Source organism: Musca domestica, unplaced genomic scaffold (genome assembly GCF_030504385.1).
Source record: "Musca domestica strain aabys unplaced genomic scaffold, Musca_domestica.polishedcontigs.V.1.1 4, whole genome shotgun sequence".
Taxonomy (NCBI): domain Eukaryota; kingdom Metazoa; phylum Arthropoda; class Insecta; order Diptera; family Muscidae; genus Musca; species Musca domestica.
This window is the reverse complement of record NW_026712328.1, coordinates 25,410,081-25,428,995: the sequence shown is the minus strand read 5'-3', so window position 1 is coordinate 25,428,995 and position 18,915 is coordinate 25,410,081. Positions and strand designations below refer to the sequence as shown.

The 18,915-nt window shown below is 33.5% G+C and overlaps 1 protein-coding gene across 1 annotated transcript in view; it reads left to right on the top strand.

Moving 5' to 3' along the window:
* Positions 1-18,915, top strand: part of LOC101890096 (protein sidekick-2) — a 397,983-nt gene that overhangs the window by 282,249 nt on the left and 96,819 nt on the right. The window contains exon 3 of the mRNA XM_059126712.1: positions 3,540-3,740. Within this exon, the coding sequence (XP_058982695.1) occupies positions 3,540-3,740 (201 nt within the window). The remainder of the gene's footprint in view (positions 1-3,539; positions 3,741-18,915) is intronic.

Below are 18,915 nucleotides of genomic sequence, written 5' to 3'. Positions count from 1 at the left end.
ATTTAAAATGTGTCTACAAAAAAATCAGTAGGTGTTTTTAGTTTAGATAAATATGTTCCAAAGAACAATTATTTTATTAAAATAAATAATTCTTTTTAATATTACAAGCAATTACATGATTGCAATATATACACTCTAAGTCGAATATTTTATTCTCATATACCTATCTACATTTCCGAAATTGGTAAGCATCGTATATGCTCCATCAGCTCTCAGTTCCTAGACTGATTAAGTATGCCCTGTATGTCTGCTTCGTAGCGGATGTTTGATTGCGTTTTCATTTGCATATCTCGAGCACTTTTCTATGAATTCTGATTGAACATTATTGATTTCATTCCATTTCCGGAACAAAATAGGTGGAACGTTTTTTTTTCGTCATGCACGTTGATGATGTATGACTATTATTTTAACCACTTGTGAGAGTTTTTTTTTTTTTGGTGTTATTTGTTTGATGTATCCCTGAGTACCAGCAATAAATTTATTAAGCTTCGGCTGGTGGATACACTCTTTTCATCCTTAGCAGCAGCAATTGCTTTAGCAAGATAGAGTAGCAAACATCCGTACATACAAAAATAGAAAACTACGCAATACGCTATGCTTGAAACAGCCGCCTGTTGTACAGAAACATGCCATGTCACATGAACGGTTGTCATGAGAAGAAATTTAATTAGATTTGTTCTTTCTTTATGAATCCCAAAAAGATTAGGGTGAAAATTGCTGTTATTTTTTCTTGTGGTTCGCTGGAAGAATAAGAGAACGTAGTATGCTGGGAAGAAACCGTTGAATAAATTACACTCAAAATAGAAATATGAAATTAAAAGAAAATAATCTTGTATAAACATGGGACTTCAAGCATAGTAAAGAGATGGCACAATGAGTTTTATACTCTATGCCATACTGTGGTACAGGACATTATTTCTTTGAGATTTCGTTTTAGAAAAAAATAAAAAAAATATTTAACAGAAACCATCATATATTCTATATTAGGTTCTGATATGTTTCTACAATATATTTTTTATATTTACCCTAGGTGTTTCAATATTTAAAGCTAACACCCGCTGAATCTAATAAAAACCTGTAAAGAAAGGACAAAAGTTGGAAGAGCCCACTATATGATATCCTACATCCAATTTTGGGTGATATTAATGATTTGGTGTACAATAAACCTGATATTGGATAAAGATACTGATCACGATAAAAATTTGCAAATGTATTTCTTAACTATATCTGCTATCTGGTATCAAATATCATTGTTGTGAATTGCATATTACGAATGTGATATGAGGAACCATATATCTGGAAGATATAGATATATATATTTGAATCGATTTTCACAAAATTTGATATTTGCTTCTAGGCTGAATTCAATCGCATGTGCCAAATTGATTCCACTTGAAATCAGACGACACTATATATGGAAACTATATCCAGTCTGATGCCATTATTAAACATTTAAATGGGGTTCGTCCTTGCACTTGAAATCGGAGGACACTATATATGGAAACTATATCAAATCTAATGCCATTGTCAAAAATTTAAATGGGGTCCGTCCTTCCACCAAAATAAATTCATCTCAATCAGGTAACAAATGCGACCTGTTCATAATGACATGCGACTCAAAATATGATTCTATGAAAATCACCAATAAAAACTATGGGTATAATTCGTTTCCTTCTGCATGTTACAAAAAATGCACAAAGATATACTTGTTGAGATGAAAAAACTGCAGCCAAATTCAGACTGCTGTCATTGCTAAGCCGCTCGCCCGACGGCTTTTCAAATTATTCCAGTGACAGCTCATTATATTGTTTACAAGCGTACGAAAGCATTTCGGTGAGAATTTTTCAGAAAAAAAGTTGTTCGTGATGGAATTCAAGCGTGATAGTATGATTACTTTATATTTGGCTGGAAAACCACAAGTGGCTATCGTTAGAGCACTCCAGCAGCATCCTTGCGTCAGAAATGTGAATAAATCTTTTGTGTCTCGTACCATCGCTCGTTACCGTGATACGTAGCCCGATGTCAAGGAAGTGGACGGAAGAAAACAGCAACATCAGCAGAAATGGTTCGAAAAGTAAAGAAGTGACTTGATCGGAACCCGCGTCGCAGTGGCCGAAAAATGGCTCGTGAGCTGAACATATCGCAATATTAATTTCGGCAAATATTGAAGAATGAGCTCGGGATAAAGCCACTGAAATTCCAAAAAGTGCAAGACCTTACACCGCAACAGAAAGAAAATAGAGCCAGAAGAGTTGCTTCGCTTGGCCGAAACTCGTGAACTGCCGAATTTGGTTTTTGCCTATGAGAAAACATTTGTTGTCCAGCAGTTAGTAAACAAACAAAATGATAGTGTTTACTTGCCAAAGAAGTCAGCTGAGAATGTGCACCTTCGGTTGACCACCAGAACTCAAGCGCCGGCCATAGTGTGGTGTGGGCCGCCATAACAGCCGATGGTCGCTCTCCGCTCGTATTAATCGACCGTGGCATCAGAATAAATGCCGAATATTATCGCGAAAATATTCTGGAGGGTATATTATAGCCTTGGGAATGAAAACATTTTGACCGCAGACCTTGGACATTCCAACAGGACTCAGCGCCATCGCACTCAGCATGCGCTATCCAAGAATGGTTACAAAATGAGGTTCCTCGCATCATTTCCAGCTCACAATGACCACCAAAATCTCCAGATACCAATCCGTTGGACTATCGTGTCTGCGGTATTTTGGAAAGTGAGGTTAGCACTAAAAAATACCAAAGTGTCGATCACCTTTGGCAAGCGCTTCGCCGGGAATGGACCAAAATACCGCAGAGCAACATTCGGGCAGCGTGTACCTGTTTCATTGGCCGTTTGAAGGCCATAATTCGTGCCAAACGTGAACAATTGGAACAAATTTAAACTTATTCTAAAATTTGATGGTATTTCCGACATTTTTGCTTTCGTTCAATAAAATTTAAAAAAAAATGTAAAAGTTTTGGCTTTGACTTTGATGCAGTTTGTTATCGCACCCTGTAGAAAGAATTTTTTGTATTTCTACTCAGTCATACAGGCGGTTTGTCTACTCTCTCTTGGTATTGGCATAAAATGCAGTGAGGTCAGGTTGCTAGATATGATACCAACATAACGATTTTGTAAGATTTAGAGAACTGCAAAACCCCAAATAACATATTTATTTTGTCTTAGTTTCTAAAGTTTTGAATAGGTCAAGCCGAAGATATCTCCATTACCAAAACTCTTTATTTGTTAAATTATTCTAAATTATCAGCCAAACGTATCTAGGAATCAATTCTTTGTTCAACTTAATAAGAGGCTACATAGCTGTTAATGATTAATAGAATATCCCCTACTATTGTGGCCATAGTTACCATAGCTACCATTTATAGTTGTCTTTCGAGTCACATTTGCCCAAATTAATGGAATTGCCACTTTAAATTCCTTATAGTTTTAATTGTCTTAAATGAAAATTTATATGAACATCATAAAAGAAGCACCATTCGTTTTATTTGGTTTTTTTGTAATTCTCCACATTCGTTCTTTTCAGATCCCTATGTTGTCGCCTGGAAACGTGGCATTGCGATATTAACAGCTGGCTCTGTTAAAGTTACCCCAGATCCTCGGGTACGTTTGGTGAATGGTTTTAATTTGCAAATACGTGATGCTGTGCCACAGGATGCGGGTGATTATATTTGTCAAATAGCAACAATGGAACCACGTGAAATTACTCACACTGTTGAAATATTGGGTAAGTGTGTAGCGAAAGCAACCATAGCCATATCAAATTGGCATTTTGCCGCACAAAACAACGTACACACATATATGCATACATACACCCACGCACATAACACTCGCACTCACACACACACACGTAAATGCTAATAGAATGTCAAATATATGTGTATGTGTATGATTATGTACATATTATGGAAATCCATTTCTATGTTCTTTTCAACATTACCTAGCTAATGACCATATCCAGATACTATGACCACACCTGTGAATGATGAAATTGTTAGTAGGTCAGAAACGAAATACGGAAACAAAATGTCATGCTTACTATGTGATGTGATAATATTGTATATCCGGCATAATGGCATACAGTAGAATTAATTGGCTTTGAATAATAGCAATATGTTTGTTTATTTCGAGACAGTGTTTAAGAAATGTTGTTGACTGATAACATATCTTTGCAAAAATATGATGGCAGTGCAAACAAAATAAACATACACGTAGTTATATTGCGTCCGAATTTTTAAGAAGGTATCAAGTAATTACGAGAATATGGGCTGACAACTCATTCATGATTTTTTATTTCTTTCTGTTTTAATTACCGATTATAACGACAAAAATCAAGGGCGGACTTGGAATTATTTCTCTTAATTAAATTCGTTGTGACAAACGAAAATGTTGAAATCGATATCCTTGAATAAAGCTTTGAATTATATTTAGGAAACAAGCTAGTTGGCAGATCTATCTTTGATCGGCTGGATCGATGATCAGTTTGACGGTAATTGAATGTTAGACGATCTTGATGAACACATAGAAGATTGTGTTGATGTTCTGTGTGATGACGGCCAAGTTGGCTTTTTAGTTGTAGAAAATAATTTAAAAACACAATAGAGCTCATTGGCTTGATTTTTATACACATGCTTTTTTGAATGTGACAGAAGTTCTGCCAGGACTACGAAGCATGTTTAAATGCTTCCAAAGAAATTTTGCAATTTGTCAAAAGCATTAACATCAATTAATGTAATGAAATGAAGATCGACCAGCCCCATATTTTTTTAGCCAAAAATGTTAGCCTTAAAACCACTTAAAGTTAGGCTCGTTGAGGTTTCAACCTATTAAATGGAGCAGCAGTTCTTTAAATCGGAGTTGGGCAATGACATTCAAAAATACAATTGGGAAAACTGGATCTGTGCATTTTTTTTTAGAATATGTCATCACTACAGTCTCTTCCGCTAAAAATGCAGTCAGGTCCTTGATAACGCTGAATCGTTATAAAGTACTTTTTGATAACCGTGGGTAAATATTGAAGAGTTCGTAGGGAGAATTCTCATTTGCGGACCAAAGTTACGAACTATCGTCAATTCAGCTGGAAGTTGGGATTGAATCCTGGGGGATTGAAACCGGTTTAATTTATGGCGTACAAATCAGATTTTTGATCTTTGCATACAACAGAGTCAAAATGATGCGAAAATCTCGAGGTTTTCTCTACGCAACATAGATCATTCACTCTTCACAGATATTTCTCTTAATACCTCAGATGACGATCGCCGAAATATTCCTCTCTGTACTTGGATATCTCAAAAGAAAAAAAATTAAAGAAGACGATCTGTGAAGGTCTTCTCTTTATACTATCTTTATTCCTAAATTATAGAGCAGTGGCAAACAAATTAAGATACGCGAGTTCTCACCTTTGGCACGAACTATGGCCCTCAAACAGCTAATGAAAACGTCACACGCTGCCCGAATGTTGTTCTGCGGTATTTTGGCGCATTCACAGCGAAGTGCTTGCTTGAGGTGATCGATACTTTGGTATTATTTAGTGCCAACCTTGCTTTCCAAAATACTCCAGACACAATAATCCAACGGATTGGTATCCGGAGATTTTGGTGGCCATTGTGCGCTGGAAATGAAACGAGGAACCTCATTTTCTAACTATTCTTTGGTGGCGCGTTCTAAGTGAGAAAATGCTGAGTCCTGTTGAAATGTCCAAGGTCTGCGGCAAAATGTTTACGTGCCAAGGCTTTAATACACTCTCCAGAATATTTTCGCGCTAATATTCGACATTTATTCTGATGCCATGGTCGATTCATACGAGCGGAGAGCGACCATCGGCTGTCATGGCGACCCACACCATCACCATTGCCGACGCTTGAGTTCTGCCAACCGAAGGTGCACATTTTCAGCTGACCTCTTTGGCAAGTAAAAACGATAATGCTATGTAGTTGTTGTGGACAAAAAATCCATCACTACAAAAACAAAACGTTGCTGTGAAAAAGATCTGCCAATAGAACTTGAGTCAAACCTGGAGAGTTTCTAGTGTATAATTCGCATATGCTAATTTGCAATAAGTTCGAAATATATACTACTTTCCAGAGAACGACCCTTGTAAGCCATCATCCACATCAAATATGCCTGATGAGCCGCTTAACCAACGGCGAAACGCGTCGCATAGTGGTGAGTGTGTGATAGTGTCTATCTGGCTTTCCTTTTCACTGCAAATTTCAGATCATTAAGCTCGTCTCGAAAGAGAAAACAAACACTTAAATCATAAAACATATGATCTTCGCCTTAACAAGGCAAAACTCAAAAATTCAGCCGAGCCTGGCTGTGGGATTTGAACCGCGGACCTCTGTGTGCAGCCAACTAGAAGTTGCCGTCTCTACGTTCAGAGCCATTAACCCGTCTTCCTAAAGCAGCACTAAAACAAGTGTATGCATTGGAAGCAATGTAGTTGTTGTGGACAAAAAATCCATCACTACAAAAACAAAACGTTGCTGTGAAAAAGATCTGCCAATAGAACTTGAGTCAAACCTGGAGAGTTTCTAGTGTATAATTCGCATATGCTAATTTGCAATAAGTTCGAAATATATACTACTTTCCAGAGAACGACCCTTGTAAGCCATCATCCACATCAAATATGCCTGATGAGCCGCTTAACCAACGGCGAAACGCGTCGCATAGTGGTGAGTGTGTGATAGTGTCTATCTGGCTTTCCTTTTCACTGCAAATTTCAGATCATTAAGCTCGTCTCGAAAGAGAAAACAAACACTTAAATCATAAAACATATGATCTTCGCCTTAACAAGGCAAAACTCAAAAATTCAGCCGAGCCTGGCTGTGGGATTTGAACCGCGGACCTCTGTGTGCAGCCAACTAGAAGTTGCCGTCTCTACGTTCAGAGCCATTAACCCGTCTTCCTAAAGCAACACTAAAACAAGTGTATGCATTGGAAGCAATGTTGTTGTTGTGGACAAAAAATCCATCACTACAAAAACAAAACGTTGTTGTGAAAAAGATCTGCCAATAGAACTTGAGTCAAACCTGGAGAGTTTCTAGTGTATAATTCGCATATGCTAATTTGCAATAAGTTCGAAATATATACTACTTTCCAGAGAACGACCCTTGTAAGCCATCATCCACATCAAATATGCCTGATGAGCCGCTTAACCAACGGCGAAACGCGTCGCATAGTGGTGAGTGTGTGATAGTGTCTATCTGGCTTTCCTTTTCACTGCAAATTTCAGATCATTAAGCTCGTCTCGAAAGAGAAAACAAACACTTAGATAATTTTGTTTGTTTACAAACTGCTGGACAACGAATGTTTTCTTATCGGAGAAAACCAAATTAAATTCGGCAGTTCACCACTTTCGGCCAAGCGAAGCAACTCTTAAGCTCTTTTGTGTCTGTTTTCTTTCTGTTGCGGTGTAAGTTCTTGAACTTTTTGGAATTTCAATCGCTTTACCCCGGGCTCATTTTTCAATATTTGCCGAATGGAATATTGCTATATGTTCGGCTCACGATCCATTTTTCGACCACTGCGACGCAGATTTCGATCAAGTCGCTTCTTTTTCGAACCATTTCTGTTGATGTTGCTGTTTTCTTCCGTCCATTTGCTTGACATCGGGCTACGCTACCACGGTAACAGGCGATGATATGAGACACAAAAGATTTATTCACATTCAAATGCTGGAGTGCTCTAACGATAGCCACTTGTGGTTTTCCAGCCAGATATAAAGAAATCACACTATCACTCTTGAATTCTATCACGAATAATTTTTTTTCTGGAAAATTCTCAGCAAAATGCTTTTGTACGCTTGTAAACAATATAATGAGCTGTAACTGTCGGACGATTGGCTGTATATCTTTATAATGCCCAAGAATCCAATCTCTTCTTTCTGTTTGGAATAGATCTATGTTATGTACCTTCAGAATACCGAGAAAAACTTAAGTTAATACAATCTAAATCAGGAACTTGAATCTTGTTTTCATATCCTCCTCCATTGAATGAGAGGTATATTAAGTTTGTCTTTCCGTTGTGACACCTTAAAATAAACTATTTAGACCCCACAAAGAATATATATTCTCAATCAGCATACAATTATATGTCTATTTGCGATGTCCGTCTGTCAGCCCGTGAAGTAAGTCAATGCAATTTTATTTAGATGTGTTTAGGATCTGCAGACCTTTTGGTATTGAAAACTGGCTATGTAGGTCAACGTTTTGATGTAGCCCCTCATATCTGCAGACTTATTGTCTTTTCGTTGTTTTTATCACAATTTTAACCCGAATTCACTGTAAATTGGCAGTTTCTGATCTTGGAATAAAGGAAACATTTTTGCATAGGACTTTTAATATAGATCCACGTTTTAGTATAGCCTCCATATAAATTTTAACCGGAAGGGTTTCAAATGTGGTATTTGACAGTCGTAATGGTTCCTACCTCCCATAACCGAAAATTTTCTATTCGGTATTTTGAGGATTTTACCTACATTTTTCAACAGAGTTGTGTATTTCGAGTTAGTAATAGGCACTGCCTTCTCTGAAAGATAATATTTTTGTCCTTATTCTTCCAAATCGAACAAATTAGACCATATGAAAAAACAAGAATGCTTTACCAAAGAATAGCAAAAAATTATGTAAAGCAAATAAGGTCCCGTTTTCAATGACACGAAATTACTTAAATATTCTTATTGCCCAATATTTGCCCCATAATAATATCACAAATTAGCATAATTTGCTGTTATAGATACACCACCCATGCCACATTGCCCATGGCTTATATTGATGACATATTTATGTCATTAAATGGCGTACACTCTCTGTCTCTCTGTAGCAATGACTTTTGCCAGGATGGCTGGATCGTGGCCATGGCCAGTGTATCGTTGTCGCAGCCATAGTCATTATCATCATCGTAGAATGTTTGTAACTTTCTAACTTTTTTGTGGAGGCAAACTTTTTTTCCTGCGGTCTAACGCAGACGGTATCCTGACACTGTTGGGAGAAAGTGCCCAACTTTTCTTCCTTCGACCATAATGAATTTACTTTACTGTTCTCTGAGTTCTTGTATGACCAAATTGTTTGACCATCATTATTTTTGTCCATATTTTAAGTGTTGTTTGTTGTTTGGCCTCAGTACCATTTCTTCGCCTCCCATCGGGTGGTATTCATCTATTTTGTTGTTAACTTACATCTATGTATATCGAGGCATACGTCAAGATTCTTTTGTAGTGAAAATTGAGCAAAGCTTGGCGCACATAAAAAACAACAGCAACAAAAAGTGAAATAACTAAACTTTTTTCGTTTTTGTTTAACATTATTTTTACATCATCATCGGTATTGTCTGTCATTGGAATGTCGCTGCTGTTGTTGTTCTTGTTGACATTGCCTCGGCTGCTGCTGCTGCTGTCATCAACCATCAACAGCATCAGTGGAATCATCAACATGGACATCGTCTCCATTGTCTCCATTAAATGCAGAGGAATGAATAACAATGGCGAAAAGGCATGATTATCAGCCATAAAGTCATTCTATGGCGGCATATGGTGGGGGATTTGCAGGGATTGATGGAATTTATGGAGGTGGAGTATTCCACATATATGTGAACTTATTTCTATAGCAGTGTCATTGGTATTCCAAAAAGAATTTTTGTTATTGTGAAATGTGTGGTAATTCTGCGAGTTTTTGTTGTTAAACAGAAATATGCTTTGGTTCTAATTATTGGAAGAATATCTGGTGTTTCAAGAGGAAAAATACAGAAATAATTTTTTATGAAAAAAAATCAGAAAAAAAAACATTTAAGCATAGCCTGATAACATGTTTAAAGGGAAGACACTATCAAATTGGTAGCCATTAGTGTAAACTTTTAAACAAACGGACGGACTTGACTAAATCGATTCCAAATATCCTTATATAGACTTCGTTCAAAAATACATAGGGCACATATTGATCTATTAAATAATAAAAATGATAATAATAATAATAATAGAATAATAATAATAATAATAATATAATAATAATAATAATAATAATATAACAATAAAATAATATTAATAATAATGATAATAATGATAATAATAATAATAATATAATAATAATAATACTAATAATAATAATATAATATAATATAATAATAATAATAATATAATAATAATAAATAATAATAATATAATAATAATAGTATAGTAATAGTAATATAATAATAAATATTATATAATAATAATAATAATAAATAATAATAATATAAATAATAATATTAATAATAATAATAATATAATAATAATATAATAATAATAAATAGTATAGTAATAATAATAATATAATAATATAATAATAATAATAATAATAATAATAATAATAATAATAATAATAATAATAATAATAATAATTAATATATAATAAATAATATAATAACAATAAATAATAATAATAATGATAATAATAATAATAATAATAATATAATAATCATAATATAGAATAATAATAATACTAAATAATAATATATAGTAATAATAATAATAATAGTAAGATAATAATAATAATAATAATAATAATAATAATAATATACTAATAATAATAATAATAATAATAATTAATAATAATAATAAATAACTACTAATAACAATAATATAATCAATAATAATAATAAGATAATAATAATACTAATAATAATAATAATACTAATAATAAATAATCATAATAATCATAATAATAATAATAGATTAAATAATGATAAACTAATAATAATAATAATATACTAATAATAATAATAATACAATAATAATAATAAGTAATAATCATAATAATAATAATAATAGTATAGTACTAATAATAATAATAATAATAAGAATAATAATAATACTACATAAAAATAATAACAACTAATATAATAATAATAATACTAATAATAATAATAATAATAATAATAATAAATAATAATAATAATAATAACTAATAATAATAATAATAATATAATAAATAATAATAATAATAAATCATAATAATAACAAGCAAAAAGCTATAAATTCGGCCGGGCCGAACTTAGAATACCCTCCACCATATGAAACGTTAAAATTATGTTAAAATCTTAATAATACCGAATGTAGCTGTTATATTAGGGTCTATACGAAATACCAAGTAATCTCAATATTTCCATCAACACAAAATCGGATGTATGTATACATGGTAGATATCGACTCATCCATTCTGGCATTTCTCCCACAAAGGGTCAAAATTTTGAATAACTTAACGATCATAAAACGCGAATTGAGCACACAATTTTCTTAAAATCTCACACAATCCAATATTTCTACTGAAACAAGACCTGGAGCGAAGATGGAATATATCGATCCACACCTTCTCGTACCTCCCCCACAACGGGTCAAAATTTTGAATAACAGTGAAGTTCATACAAAGTAAATTGAGCATCCAATTCCGTTTAAACATGGAACCCCAATACTTTTATTAACACATTTGCTGTGAAGATGGGAAATATAGACTAATTCCTTCTGGTATCTACCCCACAAAGGGGCCAACATTTTTATACCCTCCACCATACATAGTATGGAGGATATATTAATTCCGTCATTCCGTTTGTAACTCATCGAAATAATAATTATAGACCCAACAAAATATATATTCTTGATCAGCGTAAAATTCTAAGACGATTTAGCACTGACCGTCCATTCGTCGGTCTGTCTGTCTGTCTGTGGTAATCACGCTACAGTCAAAATGAATTAAGATAGGAAGCTAAAATGTTACACAGATCTGTCTTTTGTCTGCAGGCAGGTTAAGTTCGAAGATGGGTACCCCGCGATATTTGATGATTTCAGCCACAATTTTACACAAGGAATTCTTTATGAGTACTTTACCCCCTAACAAAGAATTGTCTATATAGGTCCACGATATCGTGTGTCCCCATGTAACGGCATCTCCCGATATTCGGTATTTTGATGATTTGTACCACATTTTTTAATGGAATTGTCTGAAATTCTACACAAGGAGCTTTTTGTGAGTACTTTACTCCCAGACATAGATTTGTCTATATAGGTCCACAATATCGTATATCCCCCATATATCGGCATCTTACAATATTCGGTATTTTAAAGATTTTAAGAAAATGTTTAATGGATTTTATTTTTTGAAAATATCACAATTCGTCCCAAATGGTGGAGGGTATTCAAAGTTCGGCCCGGCCGAACTTACTGCTTTTTTACTTGTTAATATTTATATCTCTCATAACATGCGTCAATATTCGGCAATTTCGGAACGTTGTAATATTTATATCAGATCAACCCTTTCAGAATCATAACGCAAGTCAAAATATTCTAGAATAAATGGGCATTTACAGAAGATATAAATCTGTCGGCAAAACCGAACTTTTTAACTTTTTAACTTGAAATATTAATAATGGTTTCCTACACAATATCTTCATAATGCAGTTATGCAATAGGCGACAGAAATAATTTTGTATATCTAATTTTGCATACATGATAAGTTTTATATTACATATTTAATTTTAAAATTATTGAAAATAATTGAAGTATTGTTGTCATAATACTTCAATTATTATTATAAATTTAACATAATTACATATCCAAATAATGTTTGGTAGGTGCCAATAGAAAAAAATTAAAATTTATTAGAGCTTAATAAATATTTTTAGCGGGATTATATGACCATATCATAGCTGTATTTATTTATATATGATATCAATGACAGGCGGGCTGGGTAAGTTCTCCTTATTCCCCATTCTAAAAATCAAGTGTATCCATACCAAATTATTTTCAACATCATTATGATGTAATTTCAGATAACAATGATAATGATTGGCAATGCCACAATTAAGTCTACATAAGTTGCCATGATTTATTTGTCTACCAATTAATGTCGTTTTATGGTTTCAAGCTAAGTGGTACAACAACGATGTTCATAATTCATAAAAATGCCGACATATGTTAATGAATCCACAATATTTTCTATACTGCATAATGTACGTACAAACACACACACACACATACATACATGCTATTGAAAATTATGACCAACTATGACTTTCAAAATTCTACGTATTGTCCTCTGTGGTAAAATAGCCACGAACAACGACAATGTTATTTGTTCTTAGCCCCCTATGGGGCGCTGCTGTCCTCCGGTATGGCAACAAGTACATACACGCAATTATATAAAAACCACTAATTAAAATTAATATTTGTTCAAATTACAACATAATCAGAATGTGAATATGCCAAACCGATAACTACATCTGTTGGTATGTGTAAACATGATTTTATGGCATATAAATAATGTTGAAATTACAAACACACACATCCATATTTATGGATATATATTTTTATATGTTTTCTATGTAAGTATGTATTAGAACAAATAATGGACAGTGGATAGTTATAAGATAAAACAACTAGATTAAAGTAAATCCTGTCTACAGTGAATAAAAGCGGGGATATTATTTGATAAGCTAGATATTATGAGAAATTTCGTTGATTTCACAACATCTGCAAATGGGTAATTATTTTATTGTGCTTCTAGGGTCATATATTAAAAATAAAAGTTAATGTACAAAGGTATTGTATATCATTGCGTTGTACAATTTTAAGTTCATTGTGTGAAAATCGTTATGATAGCATTAAACCTAATTTTAGCAGAGGGTTGCCATTTCGTTTGCAACGACTCGAAATATTCGTCGGAGATAAAAAAATTCAAGGCGATGTCCGTACGTCTGTTGAAATCAATATAGAGTCCGCATTATTTAATCAAAGACTATGAATTTTAACACAAAATTTTTATATTATATGAAGGCTGATTGATACTGAAAATGGGCTATGCTGGTCCACATTTGGGTATATCTCCTAACCCCTATTTTGAGGGTTTTTGCCTCAATCTCCAACCAAATAAAATGAAACTATACAATTAGAGATCTTGCAGATCTCTCTCCTTGAAAAAAAGTTTCTATTAAGTCCACTAATTGCTATAGCCCCCATATAACGAAACCTCCCAATTTTCGGTACTTTGAAGGTTTGTGCCACAATTTCCAACCAAATTAACGAAACTTGACATTGGCGGATCTTGAAAGTTCTGATTTCTCCTTGCAAAAATTGTTTGATACCTTTCAATTTTCGGTATTTCCAAGGTTTCTGCCACCATTTCCAAACGTATCAGCTGAAACTTGAAATTGGGGGTTCTTGAAAAGTCTGTTCTACACTTGCGAAAGATGTTAGATTTAGGATAATATATATATCCTCAGCCTGGTGGCTAGGATAAAGATTTATCATTTAATAACACCAACACGCACCTCGTTAAAATCAGGTCAATTTACCTGAAATAATTTTAATGACATTTGGAGTCGATCTAGCTCTCAAAAGAAGTATAACAAGTAAAAAGCTGTAAGTTCGGCCGAGCCGATCTTTGAATACCCTCCACCATTTGAAACGAATTTGGCAAAAATAAAATCCGTTAAAAATTCTGTTAACATTTTAAAAATACTAAATGGAGCCGTTATGTTAAGGCCTAAACCTCGACGTGGGCCTGCATTTGTTTATAAGTCATTAGAATATTCAAATGCGAAACTTGAAAAAAATATATGGAGGTACCGTTATATGGGGGCTATACGAAGATGTAGACCTGCACAGACAATTTTCTGCCATAGGCTGTAGTACCCCGGAGGTACCGTTATGTATGAAGCAAGAATTATTATAACATTTTAAGACAGATAAGAAATCTATTTTTTGAGAAAAAATTGAATTTTTATTTTTTGTGGGTTACGACGCATTTGCGCATTTCTGGAGGCGATATTTATTCCAGGGTCTCAATTTTTGTTCTATGAATGAAAACATTAATAAAGGAAATGAAGGATGAAAAATGAAGAATTAAACAAAGAAAATATTTCTCATATTATTTCAAATAGAATCCAGCACCAGATCAATATAAAATTCTATATCGATTTAGCAAGATGGGCCCGTAGTTACTTTTGAAAATCTTCATCACTTTCTAAGTCGATTTACGCATGTCAGTCCGTCAGTCCGTCTGTCCATGTATTTTTGTGAACAAAATGCAGGTCGCATTTATTTTTTTCCAAACAAGATTTTTTTGGCCCAAGAACGAAACGTATTGAAATTGGTGAGAATCGGTTCGAATTTAGATATAGTTCCAAAAATATATCTTCAACCGATTTTGGGGTTAATTGTGCACCAAATGGCCAATATTAGCCCAAATGACCTGAATGAATGAATGAATGAATTTGTATAGACGAAAATATTGAACCTATATATTTTCTTTTTATTTTTTATGTTTTAAGAAAATCGTAATTGAGTACATTATTTGGCCATATTTTCTTTGGCCTACCTGTTGGAAACATACAATTGTTTTATTTAAGATATATTTGTATGCTATAGTCATGTAATTGCTTTTATACATAACCAAATACAAATATTCGAAAAAAATATATTTGTATAAAAAATATATGTGAATTGATAACATGTGCATAGAAAAAGGTAACTAATTTGTAGCAACATCTAAAATTGACTTTTCATTTTAATTTACAAATCCACAACAAAAAAGTCAATATAACCAAATGTGGTTTCCCACAATACGAACACATATATACATTTCTGTATGTCGGTTTGTTAGTTCATTATATGAAAAAATTACTAATAAAGCATAGAAAAATAAAATAATTCGATTCAAGATATAGATTAAATTTAGCTAAAATACTGCTTTAACAAAACATGGATGAATATTTGAATAATATAACAGATTACAATTTTCTATAAATCAAAAATTTGCAATAAATACTATGGCATGACCACGCGTCCAGATTTTATGTATATCTGTCTCTCAAGAGGTAGGCTCATATAGGCTATGTAGGTATTAATGTGAAAGGCTCTGTTATGTGTTACCCATCATTTTTGAAAAAGCTAAAAAGAACTATAAATATAATCGTTTATGCCTTCAAAGGCTATATATTATTGGATACCTCCAAAACGAGCCTCAATGAAAAAACGGTTTTCCAAGCTAATATTCTTGCTACGAAGTTAGTTTCCAGTATTTGGAATCGATCGGATCAGGCTGGTGAGCACGAGGACTGGAATTTGTCCAAACTTAATTTACATTAACATTTTTATAAAACATAGATCAAGTTCCGATAAGGACAATATTGAACAGCCCATTTTGGAGCCTCTCCTATAAAAATTCAAAATTTGACAAAAAATGTAAAATATTATAAAAATAGTTTAAACTTTGTACATAATTTATATCAGTCTTAGGTCAGTTGTGAAAATGTGCTATATTGATCCACCCACGGAAAAAGTTTAAATTTGCAATAAATAATTTAAAACTAATATCCAATTTCCCACTAACCTTTTATCTATATATGAACAAGAGTGGACCTGACATATAACGGATTTCTTCTATTACCTGCACCCACCAAAGTTTAATATAACAGAAAATCTTTAACGTATATCTGAAATAAACCAAGTGGTATATTGTCCAAACTTGGCACATAGTAATATTTATATAATATAAGGTACGAAAATATTACCATGCGGAAATATTAAAATTCTTCTTTAAGTAAGCCAATACGTGGATATTTTCAATAATAACAACTCTCGTAAATTTATGTCAAATTATCTTCAAACTTTCCACATACCAGTATTTTAACGAATAATAGTTCTCGTATGCAGAGGTAGCAGGTCCACGTCTTCTTATAGCCCCCATAAATTGGTACTTCCCTATATTTTGAGGATTTTCGCGACATTATTCATCGGAATTGTCTCAAGTTTTGTATTTGAAGATCGAAATAGATGTTACAGCCTAAGACAGAAAATTGTCTGTGCAGGTCCACGTCTTCGTATAGCCCCCATATAAGGATACCTCCCGATATTCTGTATTTTGATGATTTTAGCTACATTATTTACCGATTTTTTCGATTAAGTTTCGCATTTAAATATTGTAATAGCTTATTAAAACAAGTAAAAAAGTAGTAAGTTCGGCCGGGCCGAACTCCACCAATTGGAAAGAATTAGAAAATTTTCAAAAAAATAAAATCCAATAAAAATTCTTTTAAAATCTTTAAAATATCTAATATAGGAAGGTGCCGATATATGGGAGGATATACGATATTGTGGACCTATAAAGACAAATCTATGTCTGCGTGTAAAGTACTCACAAAGAACTCCGTGTGTGGATTTTCGGACAATACGATTGGAAAATGTGGCTAAAATCATCAAAATACCGAATATCGCGGGGTACCTTTATATGGGAGCTATACGTTATAGTTAACCTATATAGAGAATTCTCTGTCGGGGGTAAAGTGCTCACAAAGAACCCCTTGTGTACAAAGAACCCCTTGTGACCATTCCGTTGAAAAATATGGCTAAAAACATCAAAATACCGAATATCGGGGGTACCGTTATATGAGGGCTATACAATATCGTGGATCTATATAGATAATTCTCTGCCGAGGTATAAAGTACCCACAAGGAACTCCTTGTGTGGATTTTCAGACAATTCCGATGAAAAATGTGGGTCAAATCATAAAATACCGAATATCGGGAGGTACCGTTATATGGGGGATATACGATATCGTGGACCTGTATAGACAATTCTCTCTCAGGGGGTGAAGTACTCTCAAGGAACTACTTGTGTTGACTTTAAGACAATTCCATTGAAAAGCGTGGCTAACATCATCAAAATACCGAATATCGGGGGTTAGAGTTATATAGGGGGAATATACGATATCGTGGACCTATATAGACAATTCTTTTTGAGGAGGTAAAATGCCCACAATTGACTCCTTTTGTGGAATTTCAGACAATTCCATTGAAAAATGTGGGTAAAATCATCAAAATACCGAATATCGGTGGGTACCGTTATATGGGGGCTATACGATATCGTGGACCTATATGGACAATTCTCTGCCGAGGTATAAAGTACCCACAAGGAACTCCTTGTGTGGATTTTCAGACAATTCCGTAGAAAAATGTGGGTAAAATCATCAAAATACCGAATATCGGGGGGTACCGTTATATGGGGGCTATACGATATCGAGGGCCGATATAGCCCATCTTCGAACTTGACCTGCCTGCAGACAAAAGAGAGATCTGTGCAAAATTTTAGCTTCCTATCTTAATTCGTTTAGACTGTAGCGTGATTACAACAGACGGACAGACGGACGGACAGGGCTAAATCGTCTTAGAATTTTACGCTGATATAAGAATATATATACTTTGTTGGGTCTTAAATGATTATTTCGATGAGTTACAAACGGAATGACGTACTTAATATACCCTCCATACCTTTTTTGGTGGAGGGTATAAAAATGTACCTATGCAGGTCCATGTCGTCGTATAGACCCCAATATAACAGCTACATACGGTATTTTAAAGATTCTAACACAACTTTTAACGGATATTATTGTTTTTGAGAATTGCCAAATTCGTTCCAAATGGTGGAGGGTATTCAAGTTTCGGTCCGGCCGAACTTATAGTTCTTTTACTTGTTTTTAAATACCTTTATTTTTTTAATATTTAATAGTTGTTTCAGAATATTTCTTATATATATTTCCTTAGGTGCTTAATAATACGTTTTAAAAAAAAATAGGGACAAATAGCCCATAATTTGTTTCACATACCAAACTAAAACGTTTTGGTATTTTGCTTTGCTTGAGGCGTAAACACAAATCCTACAATTGTCCTACCAACGAAAATACTATTGTTTCTTCTTTTATTTATTTTATAATTTCAATTTGTATAAACATTTCCTCCTTTTGTTATTGTTGTTGTTATTCTTTGCTATTTTATTTTATTTTTTTTTTTTTTTTTGTTTTTTGCTTTGCATTCACCTTTCAATGGCGTTAACCAGGATATTATGCCAACATTATTATGGTTTTCTGTATTGTCATAA